General features: G+C 32.3%; 1 protein-coding gene across 3 annotated transcripts in view; it reads right to left on the reverse strand.

Moving 5' to 3' along the window:
- Positions 1–2,789: 2,789 nt before the first annotated feature.
- Positions 2,790–18,727, reverse strand: part of LOC143918987 (uncharacterized) — an 87,503-nt gene continuing 71,565 nt past the window's right edge. For all 3 annotated transcript variants that reach the window (XM_077441135.1, XM_077441134.1, XM_077441133.1), the window contains 6 exons: positions 11,564–11,724; positions 4,710–4,967; positions 4,393–4,633; positions 4,144–4,311; positions 3,907–4,033; positions 2,790–3,822 (listed from right to left, as the gene is read on the reverse strand). In XM_077441135.1, the coding sequence (XP_077297261.1) occupies positions 3,654–3,822; positions 3,907–4,033; positions 4,144–4,311; positions 4,393–4,633; positions 4,710–4,967; positions 11,564–11,724 (1,124 nt within the window). In that variant the 3' untranslated portion in view covers positions 2,790–3,653. The remainder of the gene's footprint in view (positions 3,823–3,906; positions 4,034–4,143; positions 4,312–4,392; positions 4,634–4,709; positions 4,968–11,563; positions 11,725–18,727) is intronic.

Genomic DNA, 18,727 nt, shown 5'->3' on the forward strand with positions numbered 1-18,727 from the left:
AATTAAAATAAAAAAAAGATATGTTGACAATATTTTTGGTTTCCATCGCGTGTATTAATAATTACATATAAAAATAATTAAATTAAATCTAATAACAATAAAATTAAAAAGAAGAACATGTCAATAATAATATATCCAAATAAAAAAATACTTAAAAACATTGTACTGAATGATATGATTGGAAAAGTTTACGAGATATATAAATATATACATATATGTAAGTATACATAATATGTATTTAAAGATTTGATTTTTAATGACGGCTAAACTTTATAAAATCACATGAGAACGATATATTTTACACAAAGAGGTAACAAACGTGGTAAATTTTTAGATATATTTGTATAAATTATATACGTATATATATTTTTTGGTATAAATTTGTAAGAATTATAATAATATGATATTTCATTATAGTTTATATTGCAACAAGTATTATATTTGATACACAATAAATTGATTATGATATGACTGAAAGCGGACAAGATTAAAAAACCGTTTCAGTCATTGATATTTTACTCGTACTCGTAGATAGATCTGTTGATAATAATCATTGAATTGATTGAAATGTATATTGTAACTTATATGTCTACAAATATATAGCGTTATTTTTTGGCTAGTGACTAGATCTATGTACACATCTGCTCCATACATATATGTATTACAAAAAAAAACTTAAATTATATTTGGACACGCTGCTTAAGTTAGCATTGGTTACAAGGATAAAATACGAACTTGCAGATTATGGTGATTGCTTTGGTGTAGTAATTTCATCGATTATAGTACTGTATATTATCTTAGTTCATGATCCAACACTAATATTAAACAACGTATAGAAAGTTCAACGTGATTGGTGCTCGTTAAAAAAATCTATAATTGATGCAAAACTTGCAAGTACTAAAAATAAAATTATTTTGAATAAAATTAAACAACAAAACAATAAAACATTTAACAATTAATAAGAGAATTACAACATTTTTAACAGTTTCCTGTACTACAAAAAAAAAAAGAATACATTTAAATCGGTACGATTCATACACAATTATCATTATATTCGATCGAAACTTTAAATTTGGTATAATCGCACTTGGCAGGTGTACATTTTGGCAATGCTATTCTTAGTTAGCTGTGATGTTTTATATAAACTAAAAAAAGAAACTATTTTATATTTACTCTTAATACTAAGCACATATAATAAAGTATATAGAAATGTGCGTTTGGGTAAACGTCTATATATATGTACATATACATAATATATAATTTGGATATGAATCATTCGCATCATTAAATTGCAGGAATCAATGTGTAGAATAGTAGTTTAGGAATATCAAAATATTTTGAAAATAATAAAATCTCCATCAAGGACGAATTACATACAAATCTATATGTCTAAAGACGACATATAAAATGTAAGTTTTGAAACCTACATTTTATTTGTATATTTTTATATACTTATATTGGAGTGATTTAAAAACATCATGAGGGAAATTCTGATGATATTCGTTTAATTCAGAACCAACCATCGATTTTGAAAAAAAATCGATGAAACAAAGAAAAACTGTAATCTTCTATAAAGAATAATATAAATAGAAGTCAAAACAGGATTACAATTTAATCCTCTTTTACAATTTATGTGGTCAGAAGTATATTTATCCAGAAAATGTCTATTCGTCTTTGACGATGTATTAATTTCACAGTGTCACAAAAATATATGTTTTGTAACAAAAGTGTCTATTCATATTCGATGACGTATTAATTTCACGGTATTACGTGTTTTGTAACAAAAAATGTCGATGTTTATTATACAGATTATTCGAAGATGATAAACTGTTGTCTGTCGCCATCTACAAATAATGTAGTACGAATGTTCGACAGGCATTTATAAAGTGTTAATAAATTATAACAACTAAAATTAACGACACAAATAATGAAAATTGCTCTTTCATATTCGAAAATGTGGATAGTTAGTCGCCCTTCAGTGACTCCACAAAAAAAGTCATAATGTATAATCAGCATATTTAAACCAATCAAGATGATATATATCTAAACGATATAAAAAAAAAATTTCGGCAGTAATATTTCAAATCCGATCTTGAATCCAAAAAGTGACTCAACATTCAAATCTAAATTTTGAAAATGAATCTATTATCAACGCAATTAATGTTAAAGAAATACATATGTTTGAAACAACAATAAGAACACTGTTTTTAACAATATTGCAAAATTACTTTATCAAGAACGAAGATGTTTGCGAAACTTAATACAAACCAACACATAGCTGAGGATTAAAAAAATATTTGCATATTTTAGAACAGCGTAAATATATATTTTGATAACACTTTGACACCAGTTGAATAAATGGCAAATTGAATTACATCAATACAACAAGCTAACAAAATATTTGATTTTTATAAGAGAAATAATTTTACTGTTCTAGTAAAAAGAAACAGCAAATAATTTATTCACTATCATCATTAAAATACTGAAAATGTCTTTTCATCTTCGACGATCAACTGCTCTTGAATCAAATAGTGAATTTCAGTCAGAAAACGGCAAGATTACATTGCCTTGAATGTATCATACATACATACATATGTACTTTTATGATTATTTTAAACAGTGATATACTAAATATTAAACTACTAGCATTAAGATCCATAGCAAGAAAAATAAATAAACCTAGACACCTGATTCATATCCTAATTACAATATATACATATATTAGAAAGCTTATATTATACTAACGTTTAGTATAATCATTTTTGTTGTATTTTTTAATTTTATATTTTCAAAATGTACTATTTGAAGAAGTATGATAAGATTTATATATATATAATAAGTATTTTCATTTCACTCCGACAACTTACCCACTGTTGATTTACCGGCAATGAACCGAAAATGCTTTGTGCGTCAAATAAATTTTCTCGGTATATAATTTACACAATTTAAAAAAATTTAAAAGCTATGTTCATAAGAGTTTATATTGACGTACAAGTATATAAATGGGTTTTACATATCATAAGATAAAATTTTGGTTTCAATACGTTTACATACTATCCGTATGTTAAAATTTATATCTAATATTAGTATTGTCAACAATTATAATAGCAATATAATAATGAATCGTGAATATGTGTGTGTGTGTGTGTGAGTGTGGGTGTATATGTGTTTGTGTGTGTGTGAATTTAAATAAATAATGATCGCATGGATGAAACAAAATCAACGGTGAATGCTGATTGCAAATAAAAGAAAAATATAATGATGAACGTGAACGACAATGTATGGTGAAAAACCACCAAGTATAATAATACAGATCTCATCGATAATATATAAATGTGTAAAATGCAATAATTATATGGCAAATGCCGTTTGATAAATAAGTACTACATATGTTTATATATTGATACGAGCTTTTGACGGTAATTCACCAAGAATTGACAACAACGTATGCACCGTAAAGTATTATAGATCTTCAAATTGTACAAAATGATTTCCAATGTGTGTATCGACAAGTCGATCATATGCAACGAAAGCGTTTTCTCACAGCGGTAGAGTCGAAATGGTTTTTCAAACCAAGTAAAATTTTAATAGCCGGTCTAAAATTCTTGATCGATACATCCTGAGTCGTTTGCTCGTTTGAATATTTAAACTTGTCAGATTTTCTCTACATAGTTTCCTGGGAAGGTGCCGAAGCGTCCCGTCCGCTGACTGGATCCGACGTACCAGCCGTCGTCGCACTTCTCCAAAACGTACACGGTGTCGCCTTCTTGCAATTCGAGCTCGTCAGGATTTTGCGGACGATATTTGTACATCGCTCGGTATCTGAAACACATCGGATGCTCACTGAATAAAATGCTATTATATCTAATACAATTCAGAACGACTCATTTGACTAGAGAAACTTACGGCACCGCTTCGGCATTGGTATCTACGAATAGCGGCTCGTGGTTATTGAGATTAACGGGTGTATGATCGGTTGCACGGGGCAACGTTGCACTTGCAGGTCTTGCATGATGACTAGTAATACCATGATCTGAAAAAAACACGTTAAATAAACTGTGAGTCGGAAGCATATTTAGATGATTAATATATAAAAAATGAATAATTTAATTGAGAAATGTAAATAATGTGAAAATATATTACTTGGTAAGGCAAGAGGAGCTGTACTACTAGGACTATTAGACAATGCAGGGCTGTTCAACTGAGGCGTGTATCTATGAGGTCCTAGAGATGCCGCCCCCGCTGCGGTCACCATAGAATGAGCCGCTGGAGAAGCTACCGGCTTACCACTTCCAATTGATGAGGGGAGCTCTGTTAAAAAAGCAAAAATCAAATGAATAATAAATAACCAGTACATAAGTGGATACAAAATCAAGATGAAAGCTAAAATACCTGATCTGTTCATCGTCGGTTCAGCTAGTACTTCTACGTAACTAACGGGGAATATTCCTTTTCGATCACCGAGTCGGCCTTCATACCAATTATCATCCACTCTTCTTATAAGAGTGACGAGCTCCCCCTTGCGCAGACCGAGCTCTAGATGCGTCTGTGCTACAAAGTTGAATTTAGCACGTGCTCGGCCCTCAGTCGGACGTCTTTGACTAGGCGTAGTAGTACTATCATACTGAATCATCTGAAGTTTATAATAACAAAGTATTCGTTTAATGAATAATATAATGCCATCTGTATATGTATGTGATAATATATACCTCAACATAGTTGTATGGGAAGAGTCCGATGTTGTTGTTGTGTTCACCTTCGTACCAGTTGTTGTCGATTTGGCGGCGCACCAAGATGAGGTCTCCTTTGCGGAAGGAGAGCTCCCTGGCACCCTGACCCATAAAATTGTAAAGAGCGCGTGCTACTTGCCGTGTGCCGAAAGAGTCATATCGGTTCAAAGATATAGGACTCTTTTGGGACGGAGTGAAGTTGTCTGTGTGTCGCCTACTGTTCATATCTTGCAACTCCTGAAATCAACAAATGGAAATATTCAAATATAAAACATGGTGAATAGTGATGGTAAGAACAGATGTAAGATGTAAGCTGATACAGATTCCAGATTTCCATATTAAATGTAAATATTATTGAAAATTTTATTTAAAATTGCATGGAATGTCATTTGGTTTTGAAATTATGGATTTATATTATATTAATCCAATCTGCATGGGCTATACATATTTCAATCATAGCAATAACCTTCATGAATATTTTTTATACACATATAATGTAAAAGGAAACCTATAAAAATTAATTATAACAACATTTCTCCCAGTATTATTTAATTGTACTATCTCATCATACATACATACATATATACAGTGGCGGACTGGCCATACAAGCGTACATGCCCGATGGCATGTGGGCCCCACTATCCGTTAGAAAATATGGGCCCTCAGTAAAATTAAATAACTTTTTAACTATTTCACGTGTGTAAAAATTTATAGGATATTGCACTTTGGGACCTAGAGTTTGGGTATTTCAACAAAACAAATTTCTTACGATATACACAAACAACTAATACCTGCTTTAACAGCCCAAGGATCGGTTAACTTTTTTTATTAGGCTCGAAATGTAAGTTTCAACATTTGCGTGGGCCCTTTTACCGGGCCCATTTCCAACCTCAAGGTTATGTAATATTTCCAACCTATGTAACAACTACCTAATGAAGTAAAAATGGGAATAAACAAATTTCCGTGAATAATATAAACTGAATTGCTTAAAACAATTTTGATAGGACGATTCATCATCAACCAGCGATTTAAATTTACTTCATACATACTTTCAAAATAATATTTGATTATACTTCGACGATATAGTAAGATTTAAATACACAATTTTAAACAGTTTCCGAATATAAAATCTATTCCTAATCTAGACACATCCATGTATATAGAAACATAGGATAGGGGCCCCTCCCCAAAATCTCGATTTTCGATTAACATTAATTGAAAATATTATGCATTTTTTGTTTTCAGGGACGTAATTTGGGGGGGGCACTCGCCCCCCTAAATTAAGGAATAGGCGAATTTAGAAAATATTATGAATTTAATGATTAATGAGATACTATGGATCTATGAATGCTGCGTTTATTTCTTATATTATGTTACTTTTGTGTAACTAATAAAATAATCGCTGCTATGTGCTTTGAAAAAAAAAGATTTTATTATTTTGAAGCAAATATATTTTGGTTTTTAAGTGGTATGCCTTGGGTAACATTCTTGGAAATTGTTCGTCCCATTGAGCGAATCGTTAGAAAGTTCGCCTTTACTTTATTTTGTCTCAAAAACAGATGTGTATCGTTTATTTTTCCGAAAGTTTGTAAATTTTTTGATATAGTGATACATTTTGATGGTCGACTTTTGTTAACCATTTTGCGACCATGTGAAAATTTTTGGAAAAAAATTTTCGCTTTTTTAGCTTTTTACATAAGATATTTTTATATATATTTTTTCAAAAATAAGCTTATTTTTTTCATATTGTATATTTTCCATTTTTATTCCGATATAAAAAAGATTTTTTGAAAAAAAATTCAATTTGACCAATCTTTGCCTGCCCCCCCCCCCCAAGAAAAAGCTGAAATGACGTCCCTGATTGTTTTCTACCGAAAGTAAAAGCCGCTTTTATGCCGCATTCTTTTATGATGCATTCTATTTACCTAGGACAAGGATTAAAACGAAATATACAATGTAATTTATGGATCTATTTTGCTTTTGCCATTTTTCTTGTACCTAAATTTGTTTATTCCCATTTTTGAAAATTTTATTTATTTTTTGCCCTTGATTTTTAGCGTGATGGAAAGAAGAAAATTTTGTTATATGGGGGGGGGGGGGGGGACAAATTTTTTTAACCCTGGGTGGGGCCCCCTTTGACTCCTGGCATGCACTGATTTCAGTCCCAGTCCGCCACTGCATATATATATATATATATATATATATATATATATATATATATATATATATATATATATATATATATATACATATATAATATCACTATTCTGTGTATCTGCGTTTGTGTGTGTGCATCTGTGTATCTGCGATAACGCTCGCCGTACTATAATAGTCGTTTCGATTCGACATATATATGTATGTACGTCGCAGCTAAACCACTGCCAACAAAATGCACGAATATAATTAAGAAAAAAAAATCTATATATACTAATTACTACCAATGTTTCCTCTAGAAAAATTAGTATCTGAGCATTTGGTGCTATCTATTGAAATTGATTTAATTAATTAATTATTTTTTCTATTGGTGTTTTATTTTTTTCCATTTTTTTCATATTAAACAATTAAATATAAATATTGAATCAACTATATATTTAAAAGATATTTGAAAAAATTAGACCGCGTGCAGATCAAACACAGGACCAACACATTTCTTTTAGTTTTTTTTTATTTTTATTTAATAACTTAATATGCCAACACCCATGCGATAATAATTCATCGAGTACAAAACTAGCATTTAATAAAAATAGTAGAAGTTGTAAATAATTATTTATATTTATATTTAGGTGTAATAATTGACATGTCCAGTAGTAAATAAGAAGAAATAAAAAGACGTATGAAATTAGGATGGAGTGCATTTGGACAAATGAATGTTGTTTTTAAATCAAAAATGCCATTTTGCTTGGAGAAAAAGATCTCCGATCAATGCGTTTTGCCAGTGATTACGTATGGACGCGAAACTTGGAAATTTAACGCTAAGATGCTACACAAAGTCCAATGCACAGAAAGAAGTATGGAACGCTGTATGTTTGGCATAACGAGGATATACAGGAAACGGAATACGTGGGTGAGAAGTATGACAAGAGTAGTGGATATAGTGGATATAGTGGAGAGATTGAAATGGCAATGGGCGGGCCATGTGGCTAGAAGAATGGACGAAACGTGGACAAAAGAAATGCTAGAATGGTACCCGAGAGAATGTAAAAGGGTAAAAGGAAGACCGCAGGGAAGATGGGTAGACGAAATTAGGAAAATGTGTGGGGTGAGATTGATGAGAGTTGCGCAAAACAGACACGATTGGAACTGTGTTGGAGAGGCCTTTATTCAGCAGTGGATGGTGAACGGCTATAGATGATGATCATAGAAGTAAAATACATAGAATGGTCATTGTTAATAAAATTATCGTCTAAAAGCGAGCCATCGAAGAGAGAGACGGAAAGTCAGAAGAGAGACAAGAGAGAGAGAGAGAGACGAAGTTTAGCAAACAATGAACAAACTCTGCCGCGCAGAGTTTTTGTAGCAACATTTTTGGAGGCTGAGAGCGATTCTATGCATTCTACTTCTATGATGATGATGAATAAAAAAAGGAATCACAAAGATGCAAAAGTCAAAATATCATGCAGGATTTATTATTACATTTTGAAGTTTTACAATAATATAAAATGTTTACTTAATCGGTTCAAATCAAAAACTGTTCTTGTCACTTTTCTGACCCAAACATGACGTAATTAATGATAAAAAAAATCACAAAGACTTAATAAAAGCAACACAACTTTCAAGAGCGAGTTTGAAAGAGCAACTGAAACAGCTCTCCGCAAGAAGTACGCATGTCAATATCAATAATACAGTCGTTTGCTATGGTAAGCTTCTATTTAATTGATATATTAGGTTCCTGTCTACACTCTGTCAAGACCAATAAAGCCGTGTACTGTTTTCGGCCAGTACAAAATACAGCATGCATCTTCAAATTTGAATACATACAGCAAAACAGCTACGAAACGAACTGAAGGCGTCCTATCAAATTTCTCAATAATTATAGATCCATAAACAAAGTTGTAATTGAGAGCTCGTAAACACGAAACAGACATGTAATAAATATCGAATTTAACCCATGTCGGAGTTTGTACGCCTATTAAATTTCAATGATAATAGTGGGTTACCTCTGTGTTTTCTCTTCCGCTCTATTATTATTATTGTCTCTCTTTCACTCGGCTAATCAGTCCTCCTCTTCCACTCTGCATATTCACAATTGACATTGTTTATTTTCGAATGAAATCCATTGTGTTCGGTCACAGATGGATAATTGAGCGGTTGACGAACTCAACCGCAGGCCCTCGTACACGTTTTCATACATATGTACAATTGAAGCACGTTCGAGAAGTTTAATTTTAATATAATATTATGTATATTCGAGACGCACACACAAGTGCATTGATATATTTTCATATGTATTATACATACATAAGTATATTGATAATAGCATCGAAGTACTCGTGCTAATGATACGTCACACGAGCAGAATCCGTGGGGTATGTCAGGAATGCGGTTTCACAAGGCAGTACTACGTCTTTCCGAGGACGGACACACCTTTCCTAATCAATATTTCGCCACTATTGTTTTGTTTCGAAGACTGTGATTTTGTCATAAGACTCTTAAACTATCATTTCGTCATATTGTCATGTATTTCGGATATTTTTAATAGTAATTGCCCAGTATTTTAGTCGGTAGCTCAAAAATTGTATATGAAATATTTCGTCAGATCAATTATATTATATGTACAACATCGATTAGCCTGAATTTTTAGTTTGTTTTTAATGCGTTTTAAACCATTGCTGTTTCGGAATTGTAAGAAATTTTAATGTCTGTCATGTGGTGGAGTATTTTTAAAGGAATTTTATTTTCCAGAAGCCTTTTAGAGAAGGAAACAAAATAAAAACAGACAATATGGTGATAAGAAGTTGTCATTAGGAGAATCTTCATAAAGGGTTTATTTACAAGAACAATTGTTCCGTATCTACAGTAGACGAGAAAATATGTATGTACATATTTATATATTCTATATCCTAATACAATAATTATGGTAGATGAAAGTAATACATTTTTGAAGAATTTCATAATTCCATGGAAGTGCTTGAAAATAAGAACCTGTATATTATCAGTACAATCACATGATGAAACATAATATACATATATGTAAATGAAATATTTGGACGTTTGTGAAATATTTGAAACATGGAACTATCAGTTTTTAAATCAAATCATCTACTGGTCGAGTTTTTGGCAGTGACGTAGCTAGGAATTTGGACCCTCATGTAAAATTTATCCAAGGCCCCCTCACACCCCCTTACCCTGATTTTAAAACATGAGATAAAGTAATTAAAAATTTTTATTGATACATACTCACATAGAACTATCAGTTCTATATCAAATACATATATCTTATCGATATATGTATTTCCAATAAAGTTTTTTTTAATAATGGGTTTACGTGATTAATTATCCTACTTGAACCAAATGGTTTTGTATGGTCTGCAACGATACAAGCCCAAATAGTTGCTTGGATCATTTCACATTTCTGGATCGTAAAATAATATTATATATACATAATACATACGTACAAGTGTATTTTTCTTACTTTCGATATTTCGATATTTTTGACAATGTTAAATAATATTGAGTGTATCAATGAATATATACGTAACTTTGGACCCCATGTCAAGCTGGGCTCTCATGCTTTGAATGACTTTGCTATGAAGTATGTAGCTACGTCACTGGCTTTTGGTGGTAGTTGAATGTCTTTCTATGTATGAATGTATTATATGTAGTAGCTATTGCTATTACAGCACTTTTCACTAGAAACAATCAAGAATTTTCCCCGTAGTTTCCACAATATATAAAATTCCTTATCGTCAGGCATATTTTACATATTACAATAGACACATACATATTTATTTCACATCAGTGGATTAGAAATAAATTATAGAATACCTTTTACATATAAAAAACCGAATATTTCAAAGGCAATGATTTGCACAAATGTTTTCTTTTATCGTTACGTGTTCGCTCTAATATGCGTGACGTTATTTACTGCAAAAACCACTTTGAAACAAACTGTAATCGTTGTAGGCAGATAAGGTCGAAAAGAATTCCTGTCGTTCGAAAAGTCGATTAGACGAAAATACGACAACCACTCTCGCTTTCGTCAAAAAAAAAAAAATCAAAACGAGTTTTTTTACTGTGAACATTCGTCGGACACGGACAAGAATTCGGACATTGCGTTCAAAGGAAATGACCACTTTCATCAACGACTATATACAACAGTTCGAAATGCGCGTGACGCGGTAAAATATCATAATGCAAGACAATAATATTTAAAAAAAAAAGTCGGAATGCGATGATTTTACTCAAATATACAATGTAATGTATCAGACACGGTAATAGCGTGTACGAAAGAAAACAATGAAAAATATATGTATGGTTACCGCTTATTTTGATGACGCGACTGAATAATGCTGCAACTGCGGACGGAATGCATTTTGCGGTTTGCGACCGTTCGGTGCATTTACTGCACACGGTCGTTTATTTACTTTTATTCATTTGAGAAGAAAGCAGCCGAGAAGAGCGTCGTTTGTCGACTGCGAAGGGTCATTAGTGTTTGTTAAGTTGTTTAGATTGCAATCCAAGATCGCGACCAACTCTACCGAATCGCCTGCAGCTGACACACACACACACACACATACATATACCACATTAGAAATTTAATTTTCAACCTGAGGCTAAGTGAAAATTAAAAAAAAATGAGGTGGAAAAATTATGCATCATCATAATAGACTGACCTGGAGGTATTTGCGACGTCGTTCTTCTTGGTAGACGCGGCGCATGTGATCGGCCTGTCTTCGTGCCAGCTCATCTTCAGGCACCAATGGTCTGGGCTCCTGACGGACAGGAACCCGATAATGGATTGTCACATCGCTCTCCACGTATCGCCTCGGAGACTCTGAAAAAGTCATAGCATACCATTAGTGCACTTTCTCAAAGGTCACAAGGGGTCAAAGGTCACTAAGAGCCCCCCCGAATACAAAATGAACCCTTCCTAACAGTACGTCGAAAATCGATAGTACTATATATTGACCTTTTGATATGATTCATGATTAACATTCGAATAAATATTTACTATAGTATTATCAGACGCGTGTATATGTATTGCACTTTCAAATCCTTATTAATCTATTCCATTGAAAATATAAGAATAACTTAACGAGCTTACGTTTTAGTTGAGATAATGGCCAAATTAGCTTTAGGTTTATATGTAAAGATAATGAGCCGAACGAGTTGACTAGTTGGGCAGAACGTTTTTGAAATGGATAAGGGCGAAAGCACACCGAGTAGTATGGGACGTCACGTCCTTTTTTTTGCTTCAGCTGCCCACTGTGATCGTAAACAGTAGTTGTTCCCCAAATCAAATTCGGGTGTTCTTGCACGTGCAGAATGCATATGTTTGGGAGGTTGCACATGTATGCATCTTATCGATCACTGTCAAGCAAGGATAAAGTATTACCGAAAACACTCCAGGGGGTGATTTTTGGGACTGTGTATCATGTATATGGGCAAGGGGTGCTGCGTATTTTCGCATGTTTTAAAGTATCTAAAAAAACACGTGCCATGTCCCACTCAATGTGTTTTCAGCTTAAAGGCGCAGAGTGGTACGCGGCACGTGTTTTTTTTTCATGAAAAAAAACTATGGCAACCCATGGCAAAACTCGCCGCTGAAATATTTTCGGTGATATTTTATCTATATTGACATAGGTTTGACAGTGAACTATAACGGTGATTCCCATATTAGAATAAATGTATCAGAAACTTGTCGAAATAATAAGATCATACGAATTAATAATGATATATGGACGCGCCCATCATAGCTGGAGTCTACCTAGGGATGCCGTGCCATAGGACAGTGTTTGGACAAATTCCAAAATTTGAAGAAATGTAGAAGAATCTGATCGAAATAATAAGACCATACGAATTAATAATGACGTGACAATACGTCCATCACGGCTGGAATCTATCTAATCGTCTCGTGCCGCACTTTTGAGTGTGTTCTTGCTAATAGGCTTTACAATATATTATATTCAACACAAACTACTTGACATATGTATGTATGAACATATTGAAAAAAAAATAAGAAACATTAAATGAATTAGTACATACGTACTTTCTTATTTAAGCGTGTATTTTACAAAATAGAAAGTGAATTTTGTCTTTATATGTATAGATATGTAAAAATTATTTTATTTAGCAATCAAAGTTTATTTGTACAATTATACATACTATATACATGTGCATGTTACAGTCGAAGTGCACATATTTTCAGCTGCAATATGTATGTATATTCCAACTAGCGTTTTAGGTCATTCATATTCGAATACAATTCAACTAGTAAATTATATATCTACAAGCGCAAATACACTTTCAATAATGTGCGCCAGTTGTAATACAACAGTTGAGTTTTGACAGCTGTGATGAATACGTTAGAATTCAATAATGCGTTCATATTTGCTAAATATTACGAATAAAGGTAATGAATACCGTATTACGATAACTCTAAGAATGTGTTCAAAACAAAAATGTGACTTTTCAACTCAATTTACTAGTAGAGTGACGTTTTTACGAAAACCTTTCTTCTCTATCTAATCTGGTACCAACTTAAAGTTGAACTGTATTTTCAGTTGTAATATATATTGACTAGTTGTAATATATATTGAATGTAATTCGCCATATGAATCAACTTACGTGGGCTAGACGGAATATATTCCAACTAGTCAAAATATATCACAACTGATAGTACACTTCAACTATAACAGTAGATGGTACTAGGTTAAATGGAATATATTCCAACAAGTCAAAATATATTACAACTAGAAGATACAATTCAACTATAACATATGTTTGTATAAACGATCGATTGTTGCTTAAGCGAAATTTTTACGTGAAAGTAAACGAGGAAAGTGCACCATTATAAAACTTATCGTTGTAAAATTTTATTAAATGATCTGACAAAACGCTGCTCCGAATAACCCAAACGAAAATAAAATCAGACACTTTCCTCAATCGATAAAAATCGTTACAGTAATAAAATGGCGAATTAGCAAAATCGCCATTAAACGACGCTCGTTAAAAAAATCCCAATAGATATTTTCAAAATCAACGTCGGAAATCGGAGCCAATTTCAAGTTTACAATGTGTGATGAATAATGTAACAGCTGTAAATTACGACTTTTGATCTCAGATAAGTAAATGAACAAAAAAAAAAACAACGCTCGGTCGTATGAGAAAGATGAGAGTTCTCACGCGATTCAATCTCATTCTTTTCATTACGGGTTCAAGGTGATAAAATCGGTTTTAATTTTTACGTAATTTTACACGGCATTAATCGCCGGAAGCCACCTACATACATATATATTATATACCATGCGTAAATAGAAGCGTATACGAGGTGCATACAAAGTGATACGAGAAGACAAGACTCGTTGAATGGAACTGTCACGGTGAGAGAGTGCATTTCTATCAATTTGTAGGTCGACAATCGACATCATCATCACCATCATCGTCAGTGGCATTTCACGCATCAATCGACGGAAAGCATATTCGTCAGAAGCGACTGCTTTCACTGACATCAGTTCTTTCCGTCTATGCGGTTTTAGTAGCCGTAGGACAGGTTGTACCGGGGAACTGCGACCGGTGAGAAAGTGAAGAGTTTGAAGCGCGCACGGTCAAAATAAAGTGGCAAAAATGATCGACATTTATGGTATTAGTAGTGGAGAATTGTGGTCGTTAAGAAAGTTGCCGATTTGCAATTGTAATTAATGGAACTTAGAGAAATTTTATTGTATGCAAACAAAAAAGACGTACGCACTGAACTTTGTAGCGCACGAACGTGTGTAAAAAAGATTCGATATACCCAGTATGAAATATTGAAAATATTATCAATGAGAGCAAAAGAGTTACAAAATACATTTACATTATTGATAATATATTATATACATTACCATTACCATCAAAGTGTATTACTAGTTTAGTCAGGGCCGCGCCTACCATATGTACAAATGTGTGCAAAGCACACAGGCGGCCGAAATATTAAAGGCGGCCAAAATAAATGACAGTCGAAAAAATTATATTCCTTAATATACGTCAAGATGGTCAAAATTGTAGCATTTTTAAACGTGTCTATTAATATTATTTTTCACCATCGAACTATCAGAAACGATTTAAATTTCCATCATTGACCAAACCTCACAAAATGGCAAAGTTTCAAAATGACCGGAAAACTATAGGAAAAGATACTGAATCGTTTGCGAAGTAAACCTAGGAAGAGGCTTTGTAAAAAATACGAAACAAGATATCGTACATTTTCAAATACATTTAGGTTGTCTTGTTGTATACTTGTGGATTACAAGTTACGGAAACAACGGGATAGCAGGTATAGCTTCGGTCCGCATAGAGCTAGTATGTCTTTTATGTTCTATTATCTTCAGGTGTACCTATATTTCTTCAAGAATGTTGAGTATTGGTTGGTCATCGAAAGAACAATGTCCTAGATGTAGGATTGGGGGTAAAAACACTATATTGTCATGAAATAACTTGAAAACGTTCAGTCTCACTGTCATCTGGTTTTGTTCAGAACTAAACGTTTTGGTTTTCTATCTGTTTTTCTGGTTAATTTTTATTGTGATTAAAATTTTAACCCCGAATTAATAAGATATATACTAATGCTGGTAAAATAAATGAGCGGTCGATTCAAGTTTGCACACAGGTGCCCGAACTTCTATTCGCGGCCCTGAGTTTAGTATATTTTATGTGGCGTTTTAAATAATTACTATTCGAATATCGTTTTAGATAATTAATATCCAAAATTATTTATTTAATTAATTATTAATTGACTACAGGCAAAAATACGGTTTCGTCGATGCTCGCCAGTAATTATATATTAGCTTTGATAGTTAGGATTTTTTACAGAATGATTTAGGATTCAATAATGCGTTGATATTATTAAATATTACGAATTATGGAAAATAGTTTCACATTACGATAACCCCAAGAATTTGTTCAAAACAAAAATGCGACTTCCGCCTCAAAAAGCAGTAGGTACTTTGAATAAAATATATCAAAATCAGGCCGCATTGAAAGCCTAGGTTCTGTAATTTATATTCAAAAAGTGAATGAACGAAATGGAATACAACGAAGAACAGAATACATATTGACTGATTCTGACCAGTCAGATAGTAAATGCACTGTCATATGAAATAACAACGATGAAACAAATTTTAACTAGTCAAAATATATTAAAACTGATATTAAACTTTGACTGTAACATATGTATATATAAGTATAATATTTCAAATAAGATGAAAATGTTGTCGAATGTGACGTGACAACTGTAAAAAATAAATAAAGCCCAATTGAGAAATGGATGCTAGAAACTATGTAATTTCATATGAGAGATGTTGATTCAATAAAAATATTAATATATGTACACAAAGTAAAGATGTAACTTTTTGAATCAACACATTTATTTATTTATCATTAAATAGCAAATTGCTAATGAATTATTTAACAATTAAAAATTTAAAGTAAAACTAATAACTATAATATAACATATGTAGTTATCAAAATTCTCAAAACACTATAATTAGTAACCCTAAAATAATATAATATAATTCCAAACATTGCATTTTATTAAACTATAATGTAATGTAGGTATTATATAATCTATAATGTATATTTTACGCTATATAAGTGTAGTATAAATATTGTATCTACACGTATTGATTTATCTAATCACTAGCAAATAAATTCAAAATAAGACTGTTTTTCCGGGAAAAAAACTACATGGATTCACACCTTAGTTTGTGGTAGATAAAATTATACAGATAAAGAACAGTTTATTTAACCCTTTAAATTGAACCAACAAAAAATGACAAAATTGATTGCGTAAAAAACTCTGAGAATTTTCCAAATACCAAATTCACACACGGTTAAACTTCAATAGAAAAAAAAAATAAACAGCAATTTCGGCGAATCATCATCAGGTATTAGTTACACGCGACAAATAACAACAGTTAAGGATATTTGTATTCCGGTGACAATTGTGGACACTGAACAATGTCATCGGGTCAAAGCGAATCGATACAACCGAAAAAAACCATTGCGAGTTAAAAAAAAAAGACTCATTTAGAAAACGTACCGAAAGCCGCCAGTTTCTTCAGTTGCTTCAAAACTAACATCAATGCGATTCTGCGTAGAGGAAAAACGGTATACGAAATATTAATAAAGAAAGCGTTTATAATTACAGTATAATATTTATAATATACAAATTACGAAAAAGTAAAAGTTGACTTGTAAACCACTGACAGTCGAACGGTGCGAGTTGTAACGACGAGAGTCGAATTGTTACTGATCACAGTTGTTTGTGAGACTAGTCGGTGAAAATCTCCCGCCAAAACGCTTTTCTATTACCGGTTATGACTCGAATGACCAACACAGACACGTCCTATACAAATATGTGGAACATTTCACCAATCGGTCGAACAATCGACATATTTTCGATTGAATTTTCATGTGTCACGGTCGTATGGGAAAATAGGTGCGGCACAGAAGCCTTACGAACTTTAAATGACATATTCAGAAAAATAAAATCAATAATTAAACCTATAAACACGTACATATATAGTTGCTAACATATATAAATGACAATTTATAATATAAATATTTCATTCAAAACTATATAAAAAAATATTCATTTATTATTGAAATTTTTCAATATGTAATCACAACGTTCAATTATTTTATAATTTTGTTTGAAATAAATTTGTTACTGCAATATTTTAGTTCGAATTGCGTATGTTAATTATTCCTCGTTTATACGAAGCAAATATTTGATCAGGGAAAACAATAGGCGGAAGTTGAAACATTTAAAAAGACAAAGCAAATAATAATCCCAATAATTACACGATGATTTTCACAATAGTACAAAATTACATGCGGATTTTTCGTTTTATAATCAAACTGATAAAACCACCTATTGAAGAGAATGCGTGTGCGAAAATCTCAATCGACACCAACGAAAAACGACTACACGTGTTTAAACAAATATTTGAACGAATGGTATTACGCAATACTAAGTCAAATACGAGAAATTTGAAAATCAAATACTAACTGTAAGGTTTTGGTCCATACAGCACCGGCAGAGTGGCTAGTTTGGCTTCCATTTTTCCATCAGCAGGCATCGAATGCCTATAGTTAATAATTGAATCACTTTCATCTTGAAGATTTATTTTGTTCAACTTATTTTCCAACGATTGTACATCGGTTGCCGAATGCAAACTGATACGATTGCCAGATATGAGGTCTTTATAAGAGTAAGCCGAGTTCATTTTTACAAGGTTTTTATATGTATGTTAACGCGTTATCACTGTTATCAGAAGAGTAGCGACGCCGAGATGTCGGTACGATAACATTTCAAGTGTTTGTTTAGCGGTTTTTCGATTATTGATACAATAACCAAGTTAAAATTTTCAAGTGAACGCGTCTTTTGCGTCTCGAAATGAACGAGATACTGCCGTTTTAATTTTGAATAAAAACACTTGGGAAAATTGGCCGAGCCTCTCCGCAGCGTATTTTAATATATAATAATGTTACCACGGTCACAGGTGCTCATTGACGATTTTCAACAGAGGTTACCAAGTTCACGGTAATGTCCAATTTATGTTTGAAAATTTTCGAAAATTCTAAATATTATCGAATATGTACATATGTATGTATGTACATATATGTTACAATCCAAGTGTAAATTTCGTTCGTTCATGAACATACCAGTTTGTTCATACACGAAGAAATCTGGCCAGTTATAGTGTACGCAAAACAACAAATTGACAAATTAACTACCTAGTTTGTTCATGCACAAACTATTAGGCATAAGTTAAAATATTTTCAATCGTCTATCC

Source organism: Arctopsyche grandis, chromosome 11 (genome assembly GCF_051622035.1).
Source record: "Arctopsyche grandis isolate Sample6627 chromosome 11, ASM5162203v2, whole genome shotgun sequence".
Taxonomy (NCBI): Eukaryota; Metazoa; Arthropoda; class Insecta; order Trichoptera; family Hydropsychidae; genus Arctopsyche; species Arctopsyche grandis.